Source organism: Trachypithecus francoisi, unplaced genomic scaffold (genome assembly GCF_009764315.1).
Source record: "Trachypithecus francoisi isolate TF-2019V2 unplaced genomic scaffold, Tfra_2.0 Lachesis_group20, whole genome shotgun sequence".
Classification (NCBI taxonomy): Eukaryota; Metazoa; Chordata; class Mammalia; order Primates; family Cercopithecidae; genus Trachypithecus; species Trachypithecus francoisi.
In genome coordinates this window covers 61144392-61171948 of record NW_022681466.1, presented here as the reverse complement: position 1 = coordinate 61171948, position 27557 = coordinate 61144392, and the positions used below count along the sequence as shown (strand labels likewise).

The 27557-nt window shown below is 47.1% G+C and overlaps 1 protein-coding gene across 1 annotated transcript in view; it reads left to right on the top strand.

Annotated features, from left to right (window-relative positions):
• The first annotated feature begins 16957 nt into the window (after positions 1-16957).
• LOC117067683 (protein shisa-6-like) overlaps positions 16958-27557 on the top strand; it is a 147529-nt gene continuing 136929 nt past the window's right edge. The window contains exon 1 of the mRNA XM_033184527.1: positions 16958-17678. Within this exon, the coding sequence (XP_033040418.1) occupies positions 17032-17678 (647 nt within the window). The 5' untranslated portion in view covers positions 16958-17031. The remainder of the gene's footprint in view (positions 17679-27557) is intronic.

The window sequence follows — 27557 nt, the reverse complement described above, 5'->3', positions numbered from 1 at the left end:
AACCCAGGAGGCAGAGCTTGCAGTGAGCCAAGATTGCGCCATTCATTGCATTCTAGCCTGGGCAACAGAGTGAGACTCCATCTCAAAAAAAAAAGCAAAACAAACAGAAAAATGGAATAGACTCTGTCCCTTGGCCAGGATGCCTGTTCTATCTGGAAATGAATAGCAAAATATTGGGGTTGGGGGCTCTGCTCAATTTTATTACCCCAGTGCTTCCCTTAAGCTGTTCCTGTGTGCAACTGCAGGGAACTCATCAAGAAAGAATCTTCTTCGATGGTTCTGAGCATGGTGGAAAGTAGGAATCTCTGCCAGCCATGGAGGAAAAATGTTCCTGTAGCAATCAGGTTCTGACTCATAGACTTGCCACACTCTGATGATCCGCATGTGAATTGTGAGTTGCTCCAAAGTGCACCCAGATTGGGAGTGGGGGGCAGTCACCTCCTCCCTTTAAACTGCTTTTTCTCTCTATTTGCTGCTGCAGATACCAACACATTTCTTGTTGCATTGATTTGGCTGGGAAAGTGAGAAAATGGCAGCAACATTAATTAAAAATAATATGCCACACAAGAGATAGCTTGAACTCACTTCTTCTCTTAGTATCCTCTATGTTCCCTTCTTTTCAACTTACTGTGGACACTATAGGAACAATGTGTTGTTCAGTAGAAATATGAAAGAAAAGAGAGAGATATTAAAGAAAGGGCTTTAAATGTGATGAAGAGTTTCAATCTTAGAAGCAGATTTTTAAGACACTAAAAGGAATACTAGGGAATCAGAGGGAAATAATTGGGTTCCTAAGGTTAGGGTGGCAAGGAAGAGATTGGAGGAAAGTGGTATAAATGAACAATTTTTTTAAAAAAGGGAAGTAATACTATTCTCCAATAAAAAGAATGTGGGGTCCTTGGAGAAATGGCTGAGTCCAGGGCTGGGGCAGGAAACACACAAGAAGAATCTAGAAGGTCTTATAGTGCTGAAAAGTAAGGAAGTGCTCAAAAATAAATCAAAACAACAAAAATTCCCAACTGGGTGTGTCAAATGGACACAAGGGACAATGAATAGAGCTCCCAATGGGCAAAGAGGGAATGATTTGAGCAAGACAATGAATAATGTGGCGTTTTAGTTTTAGTTTTAGTTTTAGAGACAGAGGCTCACTCTGTTGCCCAGGCTGGAGTACAGTGTCATGATCATAGCTGACTGTAATCTCATCTCCTGGTCTCAAGTGATCCTCCTGCCTCAGCCTCCTGAGTAGCTGGGACTACAGGTGCATGCCACCACACCGGGCTAGTTTTTTTAAATTTTTATGTAGAGATGGGGACTCACTATGTTGTCTAGGTTGATCTTGAACTCCTGGGCTCAAGCAATCTTCCTGTCTCAGCCTCCTGAAGTGCTGGGATTACAGATGTGAGCCACCATGCTTAGCCAATGTAGTATTGAATTATACCTGAAGTATATATATCCATAAGTGTATGCTGATATAAATAAATGTTTGAAGTTATGAATTAATAAGGAAGAAGAAACAAATATCCTATACAGAGGAATTCTAAATACTTGATGTAGCTATACCCCCTTAAGGTAACTCCCTACAAAGAGGGTGGCATGAGGACAGGGAGCAAAAGAAAACTTTGCAGTGGAGAAATCTGACAAACACGACCTCCCCGGGGTGATCCGGGCTAACAGTATTATGCATAAATCATGTTAATAGCATGCATCCTTGATATGAGTGGCATTTCACCTCGGTGGTGGTTCCGTCCCCAAACCCGTAAGTCCTACCTAACCATGAAAAAAAGAATCAGACAAACGCAAATGGAAGGGCATTCTACGAAATATCTGACCAGCACCCTTCAACAATGTCAAGGTCATCAAAAATAAGAAAAGTCTGAAACTGTCACAGTCTGGAGGAGCCTAAGAGGGGAAATGATGATGAAATGTAATGTGAGATCCTGGAGGGGGTCCTGGAGCAGAAAAAGGACATGAGGCAAAACTAAGGACATTGGGCTGAAGTGCGGACTCTGGTTAATAACGGTGTATCAGTAGCATTGCTTGCCACCATAAATGAGAACTACTACATGAAACTCGGTCCAGATGGAAAATGAAACCCTTAGAAGTTGCCATTACAGAGCCAAGATGCCACCTCGATCGCCATGTTGACGTTGTAAACACGTATAACGATCACAGCTGCACTTTTAAAATTTGATGCTATTCTAAACGCCTATAACGCCAGGTAGCCTCCTTTAGAAGTGAAAGCAATAGTTTTGGCTATCCAACTTATTTGTTCTAGCCTTGTTGACAGAGCAGGACGACCGCGCCGAAGAAGGAAAAATGCCCCTATGTAGAAGGATCCGTGAAGTTGAGGGACATAGTATTCGAAATTAAATGATCCTCTGAAATCCATACTCCTCATGTGCATCCTACAAAATGTAGCTTTGCTTTTCTTGACCTCCCATAAGACTGAAGTGTTCCTCTTAATGTTGCGTTCATAAAGTTATTTTCACTTAATTACATCTGCTTTTAAGGGGATTTTCTAATACATTCAGTTCTGACCACTTAGAAGTTCCCTTCTGTTTCCCGTTTTGTCTCTGACTTTTTCCTGCGTGTCCCTCTGTTTCCTAGTTAAAATCACAGCTTCTAAAGCAAGCAAGGAAAGGATTTTGTTTTCTTAAACCCATTTAATGCGGGAGCAAATCAGAAGCCAGCTAGAAAGGCCGCCACCTCTTTATTTGTGGTGTTAACCAATTAAAAGGTGTTACTCTCTTGGTAATAAAGTGTAACCTTGCTCTTCTGGATTCTTTACTCCAGCCTCTTTCGATTTGTCTTGTTGTTTAATTTGCTAGCTTGAATCATATTGGACTTAGTTGCCAAAATCATCCAGAGCTCCACTTAGGTCAAAGCCCTTCTCTGTTGGAGGAAAAATATTGAACCATTCCTTCCTTTACTTGGAGCTGGCTGTCACTGGAGCTAGTAACAGAGTCAATGCCACAGACAGCTAATTGCTGAAACCTCCTAGAACAGTTGTTCTCCACCAGACAGCTGTTCACACGAGAGCTGTACCTTCCTTTAAACTTTTATGCACCAAAAAGGAGTGTAGCATCCAGACAGAAATGATAAAGCAAAAATTGATAATTGCATTTATCTAAATATCTAGATAATTGAGTTAATAAACTGCGTAACTGCCACCATGCCCTTTACACCCCTGTTCCCTTTGCATTTGCACACAACACTAATGAGATATTTGGTCAGATTTTAATATTATAGAGGACATGTACTGTGTTTCTATAACAGCACGTCCCTTGCTGCCAGAACAGGTTTGGTTTGACCTTTGATCCAGCCCTTCTGTTTTTATGTAAATGAGAGATTTGGCAAAATAAGTATGACTAATACCTTTTATTAAACTTTTGGGTTTCCAAAATGCTTTAACATTCATGATGTCATTAGATCTTCACGACCTAGTGTTGTATGAAAGGCTAGTGTTACATTCTCTATTTTATAAGAAAGGAAACTCCAGTACAGAATATCATGGACTAATCCCTGAGCTGGTAAAAAAAAAACAAAAAAAAGAAAGAAAGAAAGAAAAAGTAGCCTTAAGACTGAAATTCAGGTCTTCCAGATTTAATTCTTAAGGTTTTTGTCTGATATGAATGTTTACATATTTTCTTCTGGGATGTGAATTCACTTGATTGTCTGATGAAATGTCTCCTGAAAATGGCAGGTTCACCCGGAGAGACACACAATTTTGCTCATAATTTCAAGAGGTTTGCCATCAGCCCCAGGTTAAGAACCACTGTTCTACGCTAGTCGATCTCTATAATGGCAATAGGGCAAGAAATAAAGAAATTCTGAAACGGGCAGGGTGTGGTGGCTCACTCCTGTAATCCCAGCACTTTGCTAGGCCAAGGCAAAGTTCGAGGTCGAGACCAGCCTGTGCAACATGGTGAAAGCCCATCTCTACAAAAAAAATACAAAAAATTAGCTGGGCAGGGTGACGCATGCCTCTAGACCTAGCTACTCAGGAGGCTGAGTTGGGAGGATTGCTTGCCGTGAGCTAGGACTGTGTCACTGCACTCAAGCCTGAGTAACAGAGTGAGACCCTGTCTCAAAAAAATAAATAAATAAAAATAAATTTCTGAGACAGAATATTAAACACTGAGAAGATGAGAATTAAAACCAGGTTCCTTTGGTTCTTTTCCAAATTTTCTTTCTTCTCCTGAAATATATGATCTCTCAGAAGGGATGGCATATCCCGAAATTAAAGGTGTTAAAACATGTCCGGGGGGAAATATGAAAAAAAAATGGCAACATGTAGATGAAAAAAACAATAATCCAAGCAGATATCAAATCAAAATGATGGGAGGAAGTGTGTAACGAAAGGAATAGAAATAATGGTCAATGAGCCATTTGAATCATGGCACCTGTGCAGCCAGTACGCTGTGCTGATTTAAGCAATCTGTTCAGAGGTGGGTGGGGGACCAAACGAGGGGCTTGGGATACAAGCAGAGGTGGAGGAATAGAGTGTGGCCTACCAAACAGGCAAACAGATGCCAAGTGGGCACAGACTCTTGTCACACTTGGCCTGGCGGGATGTGTCCCACACATCAGTGGCATCTGTAGCTATTTGTATCTGCAAGCCGGGGAGAACCCATGCTTTACAATAAAGACCAGCTGAGAGCTTGTGAGCCATTTCTTGGCCAGGGTTCCTGTCACTGTGACTGGACCCAGAGACAATGCCTTGCCCTGCCTGTCAGTTCTCATGAGCATCCTTATTCCCAAATGCTGGACGGATATTGAGGCATTACCTTTCCTGCCCTGAGGCCTTACAGTCTGCTGGGTTTAATTCCCTGCCCTGTCTTGACCTCCTTCTCCTGTGTAAACTGTCTGGGCTGACTGCCTGGCTCCAGATGAGTTCTCTGCTTCATTCTCCATGTGTGAGCTCACGGAGTTTGTGTCCACTCTAAATGACCTGAGTACAACTCTAATGTAAGCTCAGGATTATCCCAGTCCCAGTTTCTCTCTTCGACCTGTGACTATCCACAACCCCATAGCTGCCTCTGCCACACCAATGCCACCATGACCTTGCCCTTTAGCCCCTGGTGTGCATTTGCCAGTAGGGGATTCCTCCTGAATAGAGGGTTTGGAGGGAATTCCATTTCTGTCCTTAAGACTGAACTTCTAGGAGGTGGACTTGGGTCAGGGGGCTGGGGTGTAATGGACAGCAGTGTAAAATGAGAAGGCACCATCACATGCTGAGGTAGGATTTGCAAAATAAATTGGAAAACTAGGCCTTCAGGCAAAGGTAAAGAAGGTTCTCAAGTTCTCTAGAAATTCCATTTTCAAGCATCTTTGGGCCAGCACTCCCTCCTTTAATTGGCACCTGTCTCTCACACGCCTCACCTCGGTACTGGCTGTGTCCGCCCATGTGGTTATGTAATGTCTTGATCTGGGTACAGGATATCAGGTTGGATGTCTGTCCACTGCAGTAATGCCAAGATCAAATTTTGAAATTTGATGGTGCGTAACAATAAGAAAATTGGCCTTTTTCAGCAGAGTTACCTTGGTTATTTTAATGATGACATTTTTCTGTTTCAGTGTTTGGCATTTAGCTTGGCACTCAACCAACAGATGGTCCATCTAGATCGTGTCTCCCTGACATATAATCAAGAATTTCTGTTGATGCATTTGACTGTATTAATGACCAATTTGTGCTCAGTCAATTGGATTAGATAAGTGGGATAGATCTAACTAGTCAACTCATTTTATTTTTCCTTTAAAGGACGAAAAAAAACCTATTAAAAAATGATATGCAACCTATTCTACTGCCTATGGTGGGCTTAACTTCGTAAAAGTCAGAAAGAGAATTCAAGGCGATCTGCATCATAATAGACACAAGAGCCATCATCAAAAGGTAGGAAACAGAGGTATGAAAAACAGCCTATACTAACATAGAACACTGGTTGATATAAACCGTAAGCCAAGAAAATGTCACATCTATGTGTAATGCACTCACAACAAGCCTCCTATTTTAATAGGGAATGTATTTTTATAGGTTAATTCATGGTGGTTTTGAATAAAATTTCAGTGAATTCCAACCAAAGAGAAAACATGTTATTTTCACGTGTATATAGTCTGCACGTGAATATCTGGGAGTGGCTGCATGATTATCTTTGGCATTCATTTGGCACACTCTTCATTAGCACCCTTCTCAGGAAAAGCTAATCCCAGTGTGCATTTATTCCAACTGTAAAGAAGTAATGTCTTTCAGTAAAAAGCATGTAATAACCAGTGATATTCGTGCCCCTTGTCGTCTCACCTTCATTTCACAAATGTTTCAGTTTGGGGCAATAAACCTGCATAATTGGAACAGAATTCTAAAACCATGTCTATGTAAAGTAATAGAACTATGCTTGAACGGTTCTGTCACCTCTCACAGGGCTGTTAGGCAAACAGAATTTATTCCTTGTGCTAATTTCAACCATAGTTAAGGCCTGCTGGTTATTTGGAGCTTTGGGTGTTGAGGGGCTTTCTGGGGCTCTGACTGGTCTCAGCAGGAAAGGGTTCCATAATTGATTAGTGATGTCTGGCATGGGCACAGGATGGGGGAGTTGTAGTATGTAACATTGTTCTAGTCACAAGGAATGACTGCAATATTATGCAGAGAAATCACATTCCATAGACCCAGCTAAATGTGTCAGTTGAAAATGATTCAGTCCAAGCTTGTCCAGGAAAACACAACTAAAATTAGTTGTTTTGTGACTCTATACATGTTTGGGGATGCAGAACTGCTTTATATATATCAGGAAGGGAAAAGGAAACCCCACAAAACTTTTAATTATTTGGTGGTGTAATACAGTCTTACTCTTAGGACTGTCAGTTGATAACCAGATCAATTCTAAGCAGTAGAATTATAAATTCTGAAATTAAAAGTATAAAAGTGCACACATACTCAACTATCATTGCTATTAATGCTGCTGCATCAGATGTGAAGAAAACCACATTTGATAGTCCTATGTGATCGCAATAGGAAAACAGTCCCTTAAGGAGTGGTATTTTTCAACAAGTTGCTAAGACATTGAGTTAACATGTGGCCCACATACTAGATCCTTCAACTGAGTTTCCAGAATGTCTCCCGAAGTGGATTGAATCTGCAAAGGTGTCCTCCTGGTAGTGTAGTTCATGATCTAATGGAAAGAATCCATATCCCTGGGAGCAGCTGGACATTCAGCAAGGAGGGATAAAACATTTCTCTCTGATGAGAGATGCTTTTTACTTCCAATCTCTGGAGTATGGCAGAGGGAGACAGTTCTATGAGGCCCAAATAGTATTCTATATTGCAAATCGGAAAGCATAATTTATGTTTGCATTTTAGCATCTACATAATGACTAGTACATAGTAGCGGCTTGAATAACTGATTGACAAAGTAAATAACAAGGAATGAATACATTGATGAAGAGATGAATTAATTCTAGGCCAGGCTAGTTGTAGAGATAATTTGAGGTCATCCTTGCCTTCACATGTATGGCTGACTAGATATAGAAAAAGAGTCCAGAGGATGTGAATTTTTGTGCACCTATCCAATTCTGAAATGCCACAATTCCAGAGTTCTAATTATGCATGATGCAAACTTCCTGTAACTCCATCACTAGGTAGAGAATGCCAGGGAAAGACATTCCCTTTCCTAGGTTTCCTATTTGGAATCTCTCTCAGCTCACAAGAGCAATGTGTGTTGAGTCTTGAAAAGGTCATGGAATAGAATGATCATTTCCAGGATAACCTAAGTTGGAATTCTCTAACTTCTCCTCAGTGGGAGACAGTGACAAATATGACCCCTCCTCCTTTCTTCCTGATTGGCATGTAAGTTTGCATAATATTTTATACAGATCACATAACCACTCTGCTTAGCAGGTATTACGGGTTGAACTGTGTCCCTCTACAAAAAATTAATATGTTGAAATCCTAACCCCTAGTACCCCAGAATGTGATTTTATTTAAAGATAGGGTATTCATCAAGGTAATCCAGGTAAAATGAAGCCATTAGGGTGGCCCTAATCCAATAAGACTATGTTCTTATAAAAAGAAGGGAATTTGGAGACAGACATACAGGGAGAATGCCATTTGGACTTGAAGCCAGCCATCTAGAAGCCAAGAAGAGATGCCTGGAACAGATTCTCCCTCACAGCCTTCAGAAGGAACCAACTGTGCCAGCACCCTAATTTTGGACTACCAGTATCCAGAACTGTAAGACAATAAGTTCAGTTGTTTAAGACTTCCAGTTTGTGGTACTTTGTTTGGGTAATGCTAGGAAGCTAGTATAGTTAACCAAAACTATATTATAGTTCTTGGTTGATATAGTTAACCAAAAATAGCTTCAGACATCTTTGTGGTCAGAAGTTGCTATCAATACAATATGGTACATTTCTCTCTAGACTCTATGCTATGATATGTGGTTTGTTTTAGCTATCTATTTTATTATAACAAATCATTATAACACATTGATGGCTTAAAACATCTAAAATGACAAGGATCTATTACTTCTCATGATTCTGTGATTTGGCTGGGGCTTAGCTGAATGGTTCTTCTGCTCACACAGGCCTAAATCTCATGCTGCTTTTACTTGGGAGTCTGGTTGGCAGCAAGATGCTCAAGATGATGTCTCCTGGCCGGGCGCGGTGGCTCAAGCCTGTAATCCCAGCACTTTGGGAGGCCGAGACGGGCAGATCATGAGGTCAGGAGATCGAGACCATCCTGGCTAACACTTGAAACCCTGTCTCTACTAAAAAATACAAAAAACTAGCCGGGCGACGTGGCGGGCGCCTGTAGTCCCAGCTACTCGGGAAGCTGAGGCAGGAGAATGGCGTGAACCCGGGAGGCGGAGCTTGCAGTGAGCTGAGATCCGGCCACTGCACTCCAGCCCGGGCAACAGAGCAAGACTCCGTCTCAAAAAAAAAAAAAAGATGATGTCTCCTGTTCCAAGATCTCTTTTCATGAGACCTGCCAACCTTCATCATTCTAGGTAACCTAAGCTCCTTATGGGGTAGCTAGAACCCAGGAATGCAAAAGCAGAAGTCACCAGGCCTCTAGGGGCAGAGGCCCACCCCTAGAAGGGGTAGATCTGTAGCTGGCACATCATCACTTCTGCTATATTCTGTTAGTCAAGCAAGTCACAAGGCCCAGCTTAGACTCAAAAAGAAGACAAACAGCCTTCACCTCTTGTTGGAAGGAGACCATGATTAATCTACCACAAGGATGCTGTTTGTTCCCCTGACCTCACCTGTGCCCCTATCCTTCCTAAAGCTGTTTTCCCCATGCCATACAACTGAGTACATCTACAGGATCTGTCTGAGATAGAAAGTCTGGCAGTGGCTTGAGGTGTCCTCCTCTCAATCTTTGGTATATAACTGACTATGGCTTCTGGCCCCATGTTACTCTTCAAGTCTCCTTTGCTGTCAATCACACAAGGGAACCAATGTCCAAGTTGAAGCTCTCCATTCCTCTCCATAACATTGACTCAATCTTTTGGACAAGGCTTCTGTCTAGGTCCCAGATCTCAGCTCCCTGTCAGAGCACTGCCAACACTCCATGTCTCCACCACAACTGGGGGCTTGCTCTGACCATGCTTGGTGGCAGAGTACAACTGCCCAGAGCACATCTGTCTCTAAGCCACGCACTGTGCTGGTTCTATTGATAATTGCCTAGATTTCCAAATCTTTTCTGTCTATTCTTCCCATTGGAAAGGATACTATGTTTCTGATAATTTTCAAAACTATGATTAAGACTGATATGCTCTTTGGACCCTGTGTCTGGTATGCTTGATTGTACCTTTGGAATAATCTTAACAGCTGGTCATTTCTCCCCTGACCTTGTCACATCCTGATGTGGGTTTTCATGCCAAGAATGGACTCACCTATATCTGCATCTTCTCCCAACTGCTTTTGGAGAACTAGAGGTGCTTGGCCTAAATCCTATGTTTAGAGGCACCTTGATGACATCAGTTAGGAATGGCCACTTGTCATATCTCTCACATGTTGACCTGTGCTGCTCCTTCCATCTTCAGCTCCCAGCCCTCACCTGCTATGAACACGAGCAAAGGACATGTGGGGTCATGCAGAGGAGGGTGTAACTACTTCTTCCAGCTTAAACACTTGTCATTTTATTAACTGTGAGGTTGATTGTTTCAGTTAGGACACTTTTGGCTACAGATGGAAACCCTGGTGAATAGGAGCTTAATTAAAGTATGGATGTATTGGCTCACATCATAGAGAAGTAGAGATATAGGCAGACTTCAGATGAAGCTAGATTCAAGGTTCCCATGATACTAACAGGACTGGGTTTCTCTCCTCTTGGCTTAGCCCAGTGTCATGCTGGCTCGTTTCTTGGGCTTTTTGTGGGGTTACCAATAACACTGGACCCACCCTTCATAGGTTAAGACAGTTGGCATGGTGCCATTCTTGCCTCTTCCCATGGGAGAGAGTTACCATCTTTCTCAGTCCTGTCCACACAAGTCTTGGGGCTCATCTGACTGGATGGGCTTCTGCCACAGGTTTACTCTGAATGTCCAGACTAAAGAATTAAGATGGTTGTTTGGCTCAAATCTGGGTCATATGAAACCCCATGAAGACCCCATGGAATGAGAATGAATGGTAAATCTCCAACCAACGATAAGGGACTGTGGCTGGAAGAAACGGGAAAGAATGTTGGGAAGCAGGGTAGAATACACGTCTACCACATTGATAGAAATGGCATCTTAGATGACACGCTCCCAAAATGCTTAAAAGGCTAGACTAATGGGCTTGAATTTGTAAAATAAACTAAAATACGTATGAAGCATTTCACATGGATGCAAAAAGTCATCCTAATGTGAAAAACACTCTAGTCAACTATAAGCTCAGTATGAGCCACTAAATTGATTTGCCTATCAGCAACATTAACAAAAGCTAATGTACTCTAATTTTCTATCTATTAGAATTATTTAATATTGGAATTGGTGGCCTTAGGAGATAGTTTCTAACTTGTGACTAGATATGATAAACTAAAAGCCATATAATCATGTACAGAGATGCCATGGTGGGAACTTTGGGCTCATGGACTCATTCATGCATTCATTCATTCACTTATTCATTCAACACATACATACTGAATGCCTGTGGTGCAGGCTCAGATCTCTCCCAGCAGATACTGAGATAATACGTAGCATGCAGACTATTCTTTAAGGATCATTGCCAATGGAAATGGGGAAGGAAGCAAGATTGGACAGATCCAATACAGGTCCAGCAAAGCCTTGAGCCCAGGGTGCTCTAGAACTTCAGAGAAAATAGTGTCCATCTTATTATTGTATTAGGCTGAAATGGCTGGGCCTTGATACCTTGAATTTGATTAGTCATTAGATGTGGGCCCCTTGGGGAAGGAAAACTGTGGTTCCAGGGGAGGCAACTTTCTGCAGCTGAGACAGACCCTAGAGGAGCTGACAGTTGGAGATGAGTCCTTCCAGGTCCAACACAGCCTACTGTGTGCCAAGCACTGTTCCAGGCACGCAGAACACAGCAATCAACACAACAGACAATAAAATTCAAGCAAGACCAGGCATTCTAGTAGAAGAACAGAATAGAATTTTTAAATGCCTGAATGAATGTGTATGAGTTAGTGATAAATGCCATGCTGGAAAGTTCATCATGATAAGGTGAAGGTAGAACATGATGGAAGAGGAAATGGTGGGTAGTGGTATGACGGCTGTGCTATTTTCATCAGTGATTCTTAAGCAGAAATCTACAGAAAGTGAGAGAAAGAACTCTACATACATTTGGGGATAAGATCTCCAAGCAGAGAGCACAGCAAATACCAAGGCCTTGAGGAGCACAAGGATACCAGCATAGCTGAGGGGACGGAGTATGGGGAGAGTGGCAGATGAGCTTAGAAGGACAGCAGGTGAGCAGGTCATGCTAGGCCATGGCCCAAGTTCATACTTGAGGTTCATGGTAAAGATATACTCTGAAGTGGCAATAGAGGTAGCTTCTTAGAGGCACCCCCTTCACTTAGCTGCCCATTTATAGAGAAGTAAACTGAACCCCATGGAAGTTATATGATTAGTACAAAATTGCATAGGTAGGTAGAAGCCCTAGAGAAATTCAGAACTGAGACAGACAATGCATGATGTATTCATTAGGATGCCATTGGCTACATGTAAGAGAAACTTTGGATTCAGACATGTTTCAATAAAAGGAAACTTAATTATCTCACCTTACTGGAAGACCAGAGATGGGAAGGCCCTGAGCATAGCCCTTTGAGTAGCCCAATGATGTTCTGTCCATCTTTTCAGCTGACAACCTCAGTGTTGTATAGGGATGTGTGGGCTAGGATATGCTGCAAAAAGAGGCCTCAATTCCAGTTGCTTTCAAAAGCAGATACATAGATAGATATTAATAGAGATATAGATATTTATAGATAGAAATATTTGTGTGTTTTTAATATTTATATCTCTATGCTCTATCTATCTATCTATCTATATTTACTCATGCTACATGCCCATGGTGGGACACTATTTTTATTAGCTATCAGGTACTCCTCACTGTAGTCACCTAAGTACTCACACTGACAAAACCACTCCCATATAGAACATTGCTGATCACCATGCCAGAAGAAAATGAAAATTCTGGAGTGTCTTGCAGCAGCAATTAGATGCTCTGTTTCAAAAATAACACACATCATTTCTGCTCACAACTCATTGACTGATACTAGTCACTTTCCCCTCCCACTCACAAGTGGGCTAGGAATTGCAATTCTACTATATGCCTGGGAGGCAGAGATATTTGGTGAGCAGTGTTAATAACTATAAAATTGAGGCCGGATGCAGTGGCTCAAGCCTGTATAATCCCGCACTTTGGGAGGCCAAGGCGGGTAGATCACCTGAGATCAGGAGTTCAAGACCAGCCTAGCCAATATGGTGAAACCCCATCTCTACTAAAAACACAAAACCTAGCCAGGCGCGGTGGCAGGTGTTTGTAATTCCAGCTACTAGGGAGGCTGAGTCAAGAGAATCGCTTGAACCTGGGAGGTGGAGGTTGCAGTGAGCCGAGATCACGCCACTGCATTCCAGCCTGAGCAACAGAGTTAAGATCTTATCTCAAAAAAAAAAAAAAAGAATATCAACTTCAACTCTCAGCTGATGCCCCAACCCCAAGGTAATAACATCCAGAGAAACAACACCAAAAATAAAATAAAATAAAATGAAATAAAATAAGAACAGGAATTATCACAATTTTTAAGAGCAAGGAAATTTCCCCAGAAACCTCCAGCAAACTTCTCTCGCTTAGTATTGGCTAGAACCAGATCACATGTCCCTTCTTAATCCCTGTCAAGGGGAAAGGGATTTATTATGCCTAGCTCAACCCAATTGGGATTTGCCTTCTAGAGCCAGGGACTGGTTCACTCTCCCCTGAACCTCAGGACTGTCTGAAGTTGGTGGAGGCGTTGGAAGAGATGATTCTTCTCTGGTACTTTTTATTGAGTCAAATCCACAAAGAAAGAGCACTTTGATACTGTCAACAATTCAGGCACTGAAACTAGGAGAAAAGAGAAATGTATGGTGGCAGCCAAGCAACCTTTTCTACTACAAAGGGCAAATCAGGAGGGCTGGAAATGTGAATAAGGAATATAGTGTACTGCAGCAAGAGTTGGGATATATAACCCCTAAGATCTTACACAACCCTGAGATGCTATTATTTCTATGAGTGTTGATGCCATCACTTATGAGCACTGGGGTTCACGATACATTTATAGGTGGTGGTGGTCTGAGAAACCAAATCAGTTTCTCTTACTCAATGCCACTGATCAAATCTTATTAAGAGTCTGATGTGAGGAGGATACATTTCTCCTATCCATCATTAAGGGGCTCTCAGACATGGAAAAGCAAATTCTGGAATAATAAAGGGAAGGCGAAGGCTCATGGAAGAGAAAAAGAAGGGAATAGCTTAGAAATTGCACAGAGTACAAAGGTAAATATATAAGCCTGTTGTCTTCAAATATGTTCTTATGATTCCCAAATGTATACGCCTGTCTTCTCTTCTGAGCTTGCAATTCTTGTGCTGGACAGCTCCACTTAGATCTCTCAGAGGAACCACAACAGGAATATTGCTAACTCTATCCTGAACCTGCTTTTCCAGCCATGCTTATCTCCACTGTGGGCATCAACTTCCAGTAATCTACTGCATCCCTTCATCATTTTTTACCTGTATTATCAGGACAGCTTCCAAATTGCTTTTCCTGCGTCCAGTCCAGTGTTCCCTACTCCATTTGACTCAGAGATTCAGCAAACATGTAAAACTGACAGTGTCTTCTCCTGATTAAAACCTACCAATAATTCCCCAGCAATTGTAGAATAAATTCAAGTTCTTTGCAAGGGAGGGATTCAATGCCCTCCTCCTAGCCTTATTTGGAAGACTCCTTCAGGGTTCATGCTAAACTGCTTGCACCCCTGCTCACACACCCTTACCACTTCCTGTCTTTCTGGTCCTGCTAAGGATGTTCCCTCTGCTGGGGGCCTCCTTCCCCTCTTGTTTGCTGTATTAACTCGTAATCCATTCTTCAAGATTCTGCTCTATCTCATTGTGAAAGCTACCTTTGACCCCCATCTGTCCCCTTGCAGGGCTAGGCTGGGTGCCTGTCTTCTGCTCTCAGAGCACTCTGCCCGCCTTTATTATGAGACATAACCTTGCCATGTGGAAATCATTTGTTTATCTGTCTCCCTAATGGTCTACAAGGTCCCCCTCCTTGAGGAAAGGGACTCTCTTATTCATTCTGCTGGCAGAGAGTAGGCACTAAACAAATGTTTGTTGTACAGAATCTTTAAGAAGAAGGTGGCAGCTGAGAAGTTAAGGGAACGGGAGGAAGTGCAGAGGAGGAGGGAGGGAATGGAGACAGGAGCAAGCGGGGAGCTGTAGGGATAGTCTGTGCACCGCCCGTCCCCCTCCGGTCCCCCCCACCCCGCGCCCCTCCAGCCCCTAGTCAATATCAGGATCTCCCTCTCATGTCTTGGAGTCTGAGTTCCAGCTCCAATATATCCATTCCACGTTTCCCAAAAGAGGAACTCTTCTGTTCCTGCATAGGGATCCCTTGTTTGGGTCACACGTGAGTGGGACTGAACAGAAAGTCTCAGGGAAAATTCTCTATCGCCCTCGCTTTGACAGCCTGTTCCCTGCCTTCAGTTCCCTGCCTTCAACCAAAGCACGCTGGTCACGCAGGCAGAGTCTCGGCCTTGGCCATCGCTTTTTGTTCCCAGTTCCCCCTACTTCCTCCAAGGACACATACCACGGATGGTACTATGATTCTCTTTTGGGGTGGCCTCATAGCTGTGAAAGTTACTCAGGCCTCCTTTCCACAGACCCAGACACGCAACTACCCCGGAAAGCACCCCCGCCTGGCACCTCCATCCTCCTCACCTCCCATAGTAGCTGCAGCACAGAGATTTCAACATAGGGGTTACAAAGCTGAGTCTCAGAGGTTCAGACAGCTTTCTAATGGCCTCGAGGCTCCGCGGGGGCGGAGGGGGAGGAAGTCTAGCAAAGAGTTGCCATCCAGTGCTGGGGCTGTCCAGCGCCTTTCTGCGCAGTGGGGACGGGGTTGGAGAAAGAGTGACCAACGGGAAGAGAGTGTAGGCTCAGCTCACAGGTCGAGCAACAGCCTCAGGCAAGCCACTTGACCCATGGACTCAGTTTGGGAACCTGTAGCAATGGGTTTGACCTCTTCTCCTGGCTGCGAGTATCACCACTAGGGAGAGGCAAAGGCTTGCAGAAACCCCAACTCCCGCTCTGGCAGTGCGCTGCCCCAGGCTCCGGTAGGGTGAGGACTGGTCTCGGGGGCCGGAGGGGGCAATGGCAAAGGAGGTCTGTCCCTGCCGCGGGCCGGCTGCAGAGCGGACGTTCAGCCCTGCTCCCGGCCCCCACTTCGCCCACCCGGTTCGCCGTGTTCATTAACTGCCGTCCGGACCTTTCGTGACGCGGAGCTTCAACTGCTGAGATCGCGGAGAAGCAAAAAGGAGTCCCTTCGCCCCGCACCCTGAGAGCCCGGGCGTGCAAACGTGGGCGGCGGAGAGCGGCTGCCCTCCCCTCCCCTCTCCCCCCTCCCCTCGCGGCGCTCCCGTGTGTGCGGGTGTGTGAGTGCGTGTGTCTCCCTCGCTCCCTCTCGCACACGTTCCGGCACTAGTGCAGGCGGCGAGCCGGCGGCTTTCCGCTCGCTCGATCGCTCCGGCCGCTGCGCTCCCGCCTCGCCCCGGCGCCGCCGCCGCCGCCGCCGCCTCTGCAGTCGCAGCCGGGCATGGTGAGTGAGTGAGGTCCAGCCGCCGCGCGCTCCCCCGGCTAGCCGCCGGACCCCAACCTCAGCCGGCTCCGTCCCGGGGAGCCAGCCTGCGGCGGGAGCGCGCTGCGGGGCCAGGCGGCTGGGGAACCCGGGCGGCCGAGCTGAGCCTGGAGGGGCGGCCCGTGCGCCCTCGGTTCCAGGCGCGCAGGGCCGCGGGACCCCGTCTTGGGAGCGGGCTCTAAGCCCCTCTCGGCCCCAAGCCTCTCTCCTCGAGGGCTGCGCGCACCCTCCCTGCCCGCCTACCCGCGGTTCTCCTCCTGCTCCCGGAGCGCCAGTCGCCCCACCCCGTGACCGGCTCCCCGTCTTGTCCCGCAGGACCCGCCCGGACGGGACCACGCCGCCGCCGCCGCCGCCCGGAGCCGCGCTTCGGGTCCTGCCTGAGCCGAGCCGCGTGCGGGGCCGCCGTCACCGCCGGCGGGGGATGGGGCTGCCCGGGAGGCGCGCCGAGCCCGCAGGGGGAGCGCGGAGCCGGCGCGCAGCCTGAGAGCCCGAGCAGCCCGCGCCGGGCCGGTCCGTGCGCACCGCGCGCCGCCGCTGCCGCCGCCGCTGCCGCCCGCGCCTCGATGGCGCCATCGCCCCGGCGCCGCTGACCGCTCCGCGCCTCCAGCCCGGCCCGCGCGGCGGGTCCTCCGAGCCCGGCCCGCCGGGGGAGCGGCCTGCCGCGGAAGCCTCCCCGCGCCCTCCCGCCCGGCCTCACCATGGCGCTGCGGCGCCTCCTGCTGCTGCTGCTGCTGCTTTCGCTGGAGTCCCTGGACCTGCTGCCCAGCGCCCACGGAGCCCGTGGCCGCGCCGCCAACCGGACCCTGAGCGCAGGCGGCGCTGCCGTCGGGGGCCGGAGGGCCGGGGGCGCCCTGGCACGGGGCGGCCGCGAGCTGAACGGTACCGCCCGGGCGTCCGGAGCCTCGGAGGCGGGAAGCCGGCGGGGGCAACCCGCGGCGGCTGTGGCGGCGGCAGCAGCGGCCAGCGCGACCGTCACCTACGAGACGTGCTGGGGCTACTACGACGTGAGCGGCCAGTACGACAAGGAGTTCGAGTGTAACAACAGCGAGAGCGGCTACCTGTACTGCTGCGGCACCTGCTACTACCGCTTCTGCTGCAAGAAGCGCCACGAGAAGCTGGACCAGCGCCAGTGCACCAACTACCAGAGCCCGGTATGGGTACAGACGCCCAGCACCAAGGTGGTGTCGCCGGGGCCCGAGAACAAGTACGACCCGGAGAAGGACAAGACCAACTTCACCGTCTACATCACCTGCGGGGTGATCGCCTTCGTCATCGTGGCCGGCGTCTTCGCCAAGGTCTCCTACGACAAGGCTCACCGCCCTCCGCGGGAGATGAACATCCACAGGTGAGAGCGTCGCGTGCCGCGCGCCCCGGTGTCCCGGCGGCCTCACCCTCTCAACTTGCTTCCCCTGTCCCCTTCACTCTTGGCTTCGCCACACCTCCCCTGGCCCTCTTCAGTCATTTCCACCATCGCTTTTTTTGCGTGCAATAAATCAGAGTCTTCTTGTGCCCCCTCCTCCATTTCTTCAGAACCGGGAATGCGTGCTTTAGTGGTAGGGGGATTTGTAAGGCAGAGTAAGAAATTGGTAGAGTGCGTGCAGTTCCAAGTGTAAGAATGTTACAAATTCTGTAATCCTGGATGAGGATCCAGGGTTCTGCTTTCCTTTCCTGGCATGCGGGCACTTTGGTGTAGGTTCTTAATGGCATTTAGTTTTTTGAGTCAAATCGGAGTGTCATCTTCAATATAGGAAACTGACCAATGTTGGAACCTTACTGAAAGCGGTACCAGGTGGCTTAGTGTCAACTGAGATGTTCTGGTACATTAGGAATTGGGGTTTTATAGAAAGGATGCCTCCTGCCGGAAGTAGAGATAAAGATTTCTCCATTCCATGTTGACCAAGCACAGATGGTGTCTCCTCATTGCATCCTGAGGAGTGGGATGTGTATCTTTCCTGCTGAGACTGGAGGACTTGTTCTTTGAAACCCTGTAGTTAGAACTTTGACTTAGCAGTTCTTGCCTGTGTTAAATCTAGTGGGGCATCTTTCACTGCTTACATTCGAGAGGGAGTGGGGGCTACCTCCTACCAAAACTTACGCCAAGAGCTCAAACTATGGCAGTCCCTGGTTCCACTCTGAATCCTGCCCTGAGGCACCATCTTGCCCCCCAGTGAGCCCTTGGGGAGATCAAAGCCAAGGGGACGACAGAAACCCAGCCTCCCCTTAGAACTCTAGGAATGACACACCCAGAGGATGCAGAGTTAGCTCGGCTTCCAGCCCTCTCATGTTGATGGATGTCTGGACGTGGTGCGGGAGTCCTCTCAGGGAACAAACCCTGCCCCAGAAGATGCCTCCATTTCTGGTGCATGGTGTGAGCACTGCCCTAGTCACCATGACCACCCCCTAGACTACTGTTTGTCAGTCAGCCCTGCAGGCCCCCACACTGACCCATTCACCTTGAGCTCTTCTCTGCGTCCTGGTTGTTATCCTTACCACCTGCAAACCTCCTTCCTCGCTCCTGTGTACATTAATCACCCCTGCCTTGCTGAAGAGAGAGAAAGGCAGATAGAAATTTCTAGGCATATTAAAAGAGCTGATTTTTTTTTTCCTGTTTGATACTGTGGGTGTTGAGAGAAATGATACTCCCTGGCAGGTTTTATTGAGTCAAATCCACAAAGGGTAGGTACCTCAAACTCGGGTGCTGGAATTGGAGTGATTCCAAAAGGAGACCTCGGTCGCCCTGAGGTACCTCCACCCTGTCTTCCACCCGCAGCTCATGTCTCAGATAGTGCAGTAAGTATCCTCCTGTGTGAGAAACAGCCTGTGGTCAGTCTTGGCTCTCAAATGCAGAAGACAAGTGGGATGGTGAGCAAAATAAAGGCAAGACACTGTGTCTTTCGCGTCTTGTCAGCAAAGAATTTTCTCTCTTAGCTCAGTGTAGAAAGAAGAGAAGGAATTGCCTGTGGGCAGGTGCTGTCCTGAAGCAGATGTGCTGGTCGTTATCGTCATTACACCTCTACCTCAAGACTTGGAGGCTTGTCTCCTTTTCCCCTTCCCCTGTGGCCTTGGCCTCTCATAAACCTTCTGCTCTGACCGCAGCCGCTTGCTGGTTGATTCCTACACATCTTTAAGTTACTTTCTTCCCTGAACCATTGTTACCTGTACTCAGGGAAAACTGCCTGCTGCCCTGACCCTTCCGCCTCATACAGAGTTTATTCATCATCGCCTGAGATGATACAGAGGGCGGTGTCCTCAAATGCTGACAGCAGGCATCTTTGGATGCTGGCGTTGGCACATGACCCTGGAGAGATCACGTTCCCTCTTGGTGTTTCTTCCCCTCCTCACCAACCTGACGCCCCTTGCGCCAAACTAGGGTGAAGGTGATTACACCATTGGGGCAACTTCTCTCTGGGGTTGGGGAAGCGGAGTAACCACGGGAAGAGAGATGAATTTCAGGCCTCAGAACATTATGCAAATATGGGATGTTTCCCCCTCAAGTTCACCTCCTGATTTTATTCAGTTCACAGCCTCTCTTCCAGCAGCTGCAGTCTTGCCTGATCAGTGCTTTGGAAACCATCATATCCGCGCCTGTTGGGTAGGGGACAATGCCTGTCTGTGTGTGGTGGGGCGGCAGGGGGACAGAGCACGGGCGATCCATCTACGACACTCCATGAATGACCTTGGGCAGGTCAGGAAAACTTATTTTTCAGCTCTGGGTAACTCAAGCACAACAGTGTCCCAACTTAACCTCTTGCTTCCGGAGCACGTCACGGTGAGTGTGCAAGTTGCTCTGAGACTCCTGGGGGTGAGTGCGACTACACCACTCCTCTCACTTTGCTCACACCTGAGAGACAGCCGTTTGCCATTCCGGGGAGTATTTTTGTGCAGACTGTCTTGTTGGGCAATCAGGGTAGGGAATAGGAGGGAGTGATGGAGAAAGAGAGAAACAGTCACACCATATGAGTTTTCCTTAGGGCAAGTGGGGAGGAGAAAGAATGTACATTCTTGAGAGGTCAAGAGAGGAAGTGAATGTGCATGCAGTTACATGTTCCTTGAAATGGTTCAGCAAAGATGTTTCTGAACAGGAAAGACAAGCTGGTTTCAGTGTGTGCTTCCCCCTAAAGATGATAGCTGGGCAGGCAGGGGCTGAGTCTGAGGGAGTTTCAGTGAGAACAGCCTCGTTGGAGAGGGACATTTGTGGGAGTGTGAGCAGGGGTGAAGGGAAGGGATGGACCATCTGCGTCTGCCTCAGTGCTCCCAGGCTGGACAGCCCTCCACCTGCCCATGCACACATATTCCTTAGGGTAGGAGTTCCTTTCATCTCTCTACTCCTTCAGGGAAGAACAGATTTCATTATTTCTAGAAGTGATTAGACCTTGCTGTCGTGTTTCTGAGTGAGAAATGAGTGTCTGTGGGGGAAACTACCATCTCTCTAGTGATTCTAACAGATGAGTACCAAGTCCAACTCAGCTAGCTGAACTCCGTGGAGGAGGAAGAGATGGGCACAGGATTGAGAGGCAGAGCTGGGTGCTGGATGTGGTCAGAGAGCCCCAGGGCAGCCGTGCCTACCTTTGCCAACTGGAAGCCCAATTCCCACCAGGATCTCCACTTCGCTTTTCCCCTTCTTCCAAACTGCCTGGGCTCAGGCTCAAGCTGCAGCCATCCACAGATTTTCCTATTTCCCCAGTGATTTCCGCGCAGCTCCCCTGAGGGGCCCTTTGTTCTGGGAGGGCCGCCAAGGGCACGGGCTGCGCCCAGGAAACAGTCTGGGAGCCTGGGTCCTTTTTGACATTCCTTTTCATGCTAGCTGTCTCACATCCAACCCTGTTCCTTCCTCCTTGCCCTGAGTTGATTCATTAGTGTCTTGGAGATGAGAATCATTCTGAGGGAGGAAATGTGTGGCTTTTTTTAATGGCTAATTAACAGATGGGTCAGGAAGCTATTAGGATGCTGCAGACGCAGTTGGTGAAATCAGAGCTGCCCGAAGTCCTCCCACTGCCTGCACAGGAGCAGAGGGGATCAAAGAATGTGGGTGGGGTGGCGGTGGGGGAGGGATATCTAGGGGTGTGGGAAGAAAAATCTGGGTGGATATTAACCGGTAAAAGTATTAGGAGGTAACCCCTTCATCTTGGGTTTGTCCTCTTGCTTGTTTCTAGGGAAAGTCAAGGGAATACTTTGTTCTACTCTTTCTCCCTCCAGAAATTAATTAGAAACTCAAAGAGCTCTGTTCTCTCCTCACAGGCTACATAACTGCAGTGGCAGGGCCCCTTGGCTGGCTGATTTAGTGAGTTCTCTTCCTAGGCTCCTGGGCAACGAATTGTCAAGTCACTGCGTTTTTTGAAGCACTGAGCTCACTATAATGAATTGATCTAAATAGAGAGTCAACTTATTTTTCTACTTCAAATATAGAAGGAAAGAAACAAAAAACCATCTTGCTTTGGACTGAAGGTTTTAGCCTTGCCTTTATTTCTTTTTAATTTGAGTTAAAAAAAAAAAAAAAAAAAAAGGCAATGCTTTGTCAGGTGTGGTGGCTCACACCTATAATCCCAGCACTTTGGGAGGCCTAGGTGGACGGATCACATGAGGTCGGGAGATTGAGACCATCCTGGCTGACATGGTGAAATCCCGTCTCTACTAAAAATACAAAAAATTAGCCGGGCATGGTGGCATGTGCCTGTCGTCCCAGCAACTCGGGAGGCTGAGGCAGGAGAATTGCTTGAACCTGGGAGGCGGAGGTTGCAGTGAGCCAAGATTGCACCATTGCGCTCCAGCCTGGGGGACAGAGTGAGACTCAGTCTCAAAAAATAAAAATTAAAAAAAAAAAAAAAAACGCTTGTAGGGAAAGAGGAAAATTGTGGAAGAACTGGAGAAGTCTTATGGAGGAAGGGCTAGGGGAAGGATGCTGGGAAGGCAGAAAGAAGCAAAAATAGCAAAAGGAGGAAAGCAATCTGGTGAGAGGTCAATTATTCCCACTGAAGGGACCAAGTGATGTTGCCTGGCCTTCGTGTGCCACGGGCTTGGTTTGTCCTGGCTCTTGCAGACACATGCAGACATTCACTTAACAAATGAGCCCTGCTCACCTTCCCTGGGCAAGATGCGTTTCATACTACACTGTATAAGCTTATAAGACACATGTTGCCTTAGATAGATGAGGTTAGCAGGGGTCCTTCTTGCTTAGCAGGGCAACCATGCAAATACTTTTCAAATTCCCTAGACTGTACAGTTCTCCTTGGTCACATTGCTCACTATCTTCATGTCCTTTCCTACCCCTCCCCAAGCTCAGAAGGCCTTCACACCTGTCCTTTTCTCCCCTCTTACCCTACCCAAGGTGGGGAGCACGCTCATTTCTGGGAATCGACTGCTAAGATACCAAGTTTACCCACTGTTGTAGGCTGCCAAGACACAACTAGAGAAAAAAATCTAATTCATTATTTTCAACTGGTTTTATTGAGAGATTGGATTGACTGTGCAGCGGATTCAAATCAGTTGTGCAGGAAACAGTGGTTAAGACAGTTGAGAAAGCGAGCAGATTGAAAGAGGTTAATTCACTAGCTCCAGACGGACAGTCCTACGGATCTGGAATAAAAGGGAACCACAGCAAAAGAAGCTTCATGCTTCCAGTTCCATCGCCTGATTTTCTAGGGACTGGCAGATTGTATTTAGGTCTTCCTTTCTAACTCAATTTCTATGGTCTGCGAGGATTCCTACCACGTGCTGGAACTGCCGTCCTGCTCCTGGCCATGGGAGATCACCATCCTCCTTCCCTGCTGCCCTCGCCTCATTCAAACTCCTGTACCATCCATTTTTGAAATTATAGTGAATTTTGTCTTACAGTTTTGCTCATATCCCTTGATGATGTATCACCTGTGGAACCACAAAATGATGGTTTCAATTTACAAGAGTGTGAGATGTCTCAGATTGGTTGGTGGTGACGGCAGGGGGTTGTGCTTCGGTGGAATATATGAAGATCTAGACTAAATTCATTGTTTAGTTTCTGTTGTAATTTTCCCCCTCTTTTTCTTTACCTTGGGGAAACTCCACCCCATTATTGCCAAGTTACATTTGTGACTTCACGTCTCTAGTGTTTTTCTTTTTTTCTTTTTTCTTTTTCTTTTTTTTTTTGAGACGGAATCTTGCTTGGTGGCCGAAGCTGGAGTGCAGTGGCGCAATCGTGGCTCACTGCAATCTCCGCCTCCCTGATTCAAGCTGTTCTCCCGCCTCAGCCTCCCGAGTAGCTGGGACTACAGGTGTGTGCCACCACACCCAGCTAATTTTTTGTAGTTTTAGTAGAGACAGCGTTTCACCTTATTAAACAGCATGGTCTCGATATCCTGACCTCGTGATCTGCCCACCTCGGCCTCTCAAAGTGCTGGGATTACAGGTGTGAGCCACCGCACCCAGCCTCTAGTATCTTTCTTTGCAGATATTGTAGAGGAATAAGAGAGCTGGGTGTGAGGGTTACCAGTGACTCCTCAGACGGTCTCAGTCCCTTGAACTCAAGCCTTGAGCAAGCCTAATTTTAAAACAGTTCAGGATATATTGCTAACTATTTTTTTTTTAATCTCTCGAAGTAAAACCAGAATCTTCTGAAAAAGCAGGGTAGTACCTTCTATTATTTTGTCATCTATTACAGAATTATAACATTTTCATTGCTAGCAATTCATTTAATCTAGTTCCCTATGTTTACAAGTGAGGCAACTGAAATTCAGAGAGGCTAGATCACAGTGCCAAGGAGCCCAGCTAGTGGGTGGGTGAGCTTGGAGTTGAAGCCAGGGCGCCTGTGTTCTAGTGCTCAGATTCATCTCATTCAATGAAAATATATTCTGCTTTACTCTTTGCACGTTCCTTAGTCATCACCAAATAACTTTGGAATCCTTAGAGATGTGAGTTACAGCTTTCTCGTTTCTCTTTCTTTCCTACGTTTCTGTACCCCTCCTGGTTCACTGTTTCCACTGAAAGTCTCCACTAAAATGATTTCCGTCGATCTTCCCCAGTCCTTTTGCAGCTTTTTTTCATGTTCCTTTCTAAAGGGCAATAACCTAATCTAAGCATAATCCTTTTATAAGGTTCTGAGTAATGCGGACCATTGAAGAAGGAAAATACAGCACAAGCCAAAGAGTTGTGGACCAGGGCAAAAAGTCAGTGAATGAAACTGTGGGCAGAAATCTGTCATTAAAAATTCACAGTGTGTATGCTTTCTGTCTCTCTCCCAGAGATGAGTGGAAATGCTGAGACCTGCCGGATCAATGCAGTTTACCTCTGTGAGAGGCCAGAGACCTCCCGCCATCCAGTGGCTGTGTGTGTGTGTGTGTACATGTGTGTGCGTGTGTATGTGTGTGTGTGATTTCAGGGTTATCTTCCGGGTCGGCCTCCTACACAGAATATAGCTCTGCAAGCCACAGAAGCTCGTGCATAGGCGCCCGTTTTGTTCTTTCTCAGCTCTGGGCCCAGATACTGCAGGCTAATGAAGCTGGAAATCTGGGCTTAATCATTATGTGAAAATAACCTCTGTGGCGTGCAGTCTGGGGGCTTTGCCTGTAATGTGCTTGATATTTTCTTTGAAAGAACCTGGGTGTACATACCCTAATGTGTCACCCTTCCAAGCAGTCACCTGGGGAGGCCGCATGCTGATTTTTCTGTAGAAAATGTTCCCACGGTCCCTCTCTTGAAAGCACATTGAGGGCCCATGGCATGTCATTTTGACTTTCTCTGAGGGTAACATATTTTTATTTTCTAGGGTTGATTTGATTCTTGTAAGCAATGGCAAGTCGTGGGGCTGAGTCTGATGAATGAAATAGGTGATCAGAAATCAAGAGTGCCTCCAGTAATGAGACTTGCTCTCCTAGGAGCCGTGTCAGCTGTCTCTGAAGGCAGGAGCCCAGAAGAGGCATTTCAGAGAGGAGTGAATGGCAGCTCTGCACAGGAGTGCCTGGCAATCTACGATGATTGTTTTGAAGAGGCCACTCCTCGTGAGGAACGATAATTATTGGCCTTAAGAAAATCAGTTTTATGCTTTATCCATGTGCCAGGCAGGTGGTGGGGGTCTTAAGAGAAAGGGAGAAAAAGGAGTTGAATCTGCAGCAAGTATTTCACATAAAACTGCCCAAAAAGGGTGAAAAAAGTGCATGTCCCACATTTCTGCAGGAGATAGTAGACAATTAGCTTAATTTAGCTTCCTAGTTTGATACGGAGGGTAAAAGGACCCAGTTTTATGGGATGCATGCAGTGAGGCACCGGGTCAGAGCCAGAGTGTTCACTGTGCCTGCCCTTCTTTCTATCCCAGGGCTATCGCCTCTGTACTTCTGCATTCAGACGGGGTCACCGGCTGGGCCAGACTGCCATAGATGACGTAGAAATATTTGCAAGCCCAGGAAGATAAGGCTGCCAGTGAGCACTGCTGATCAATTCCTAATGTGCATTTATCACCACTCCCTCCACCCCCAAATGTGCATTCAGTGGATGGATTGATCACCGAAATGGAGCGAGGGTGGGGCAGGCCAAGCGTAAAGGCAGGTGACAAATACCAGACTCAGCATTTGCAGGTGGGGTAGCCGTGGCTGTACTACCTGGGTAGAATGGCATTCATTCATCTCAGTCAGGATGTGGGGGTTGGTAAAGTGCTGTGCACTTGTACTGCCCCCATGCATTGGCTGGGGCAGAGCCTCTGGTCCTGATAACCCTCTAAAGGTAATTCTCTGGCATTCTGGGAGGAGTCAGTCTTGCTGTGAGCTTGGGAGTCCCTCTTAACTCTGCTCATGTGTCAGGACAGTGGAAGCTCTGTGTCCCAGGAGCTTACACAACTCCGTCACTCATGCAAGGCCACAAGCCAGAGTTAGAACTGGAGGTCTCAGTGAGATGAAGGAAGTGGAGAGGATGGTAGAGAGATACTCAGAAGAGTGCTTGGTCTCGAGGGCTCACTGTGTACCAGCATCCAGCTCAGCACCTGACCTGCATTGTCTCACTGCATCCTCCCATCATCCCCTCTGAGTGTAGGGGCCCATGTTATAGATGAGGAAACGGACTCAGAGAAGCTTAGTAACTTGCCCAAGGTCACACAGCTAGTACATTGCTGATGCCCTTCTCTCTCTGAACTCCAGTGAAGCAGCTGGCTCTCACCTTCCTGAATGTAATGGAGTCAGTGATACTCAGATTACTTAAGAAAGCAAAGGCCCACCTTCCCATGCCCTGGGACTGGTTATCATAGTGAAGGACTAGGAGGATAAATGACCTGCCTACGAGGGCTCTGCAGAACCAGAATGGTGGCCCCCACTCAGATTGCATCCAGGCGGCAAGATGCTCAGAGCTCTCTTTCAGGACTAGATGATACTGGCTGAGGATAGCAAAGGCAATGCAAAGAAAATATAAAACAAAACCACCCTGATTTTCATTGAGAACAAAAAAACAACTTGACAGTATTGAAAGAACCTCCTGGCAATTCTGCACGAGTCCTAGCTCCTGGGAGCAGTGACGGGAGCTTGGGTAAGGGGCACTGGAGGAAAGAGGTGATTTGGGAGACAGTATGGACCTAGGGCTATTTCCAATTTTAATTACTGAGATGTAGAGCTCACAAACAGCTCCATTTATCACAACTCTTCCACCCTGCCCCATTTCTAACATCTAACATTGTGCATACAAGACACAGCATTTTGGTCAACTTGCTTCTGCTTCCCCGTTCTGGTTTGATTCCTTCCATATTTCTACCCTTGTCGCTGTGCTTCCTAATGACTCATGCCTTCCCTGTGATTCTCTGTTTCTGATGCTCTCAAGTCCCCTGTCCTGAAGGGCACGTGGAAAGGAAGGAATCCTGGGGCACTCTAATAGCCTGTGTTTTACTCTCTAGCTCCCAACCTGCCACACGCCTCAGGATCCGGTTGTCACAGGGTGGTGAGCAGCAGCTGAATGCACATTCCCTGGTGTGCAGCTCCAGCCAGGGGCACCTGAGCAGGAAACACACCTCTGCTTGAGGGTGTGTGAAAATTATCTCACTGGTCTTCCCCAGAAACCCAGCATTCCTGCTCCCTGTTTTCATCCTTCCTGTCCCTGCTTGGCTCATGCCTACTCCTTGTTAGAGGAGCAAGAGAACCCTTGGATCCTTCTTGCCTAAAGCCAGTGTCCGTCTCTCTAGACCCATGGACGCAGGAACCCCAGTGAGACTCTGGGTGGCTAGAACCTTGGCCCCGTTCCCCAGTGTTTGGGAGAAGAGTCGCTGCTTTCTGCAGTCTTCGCA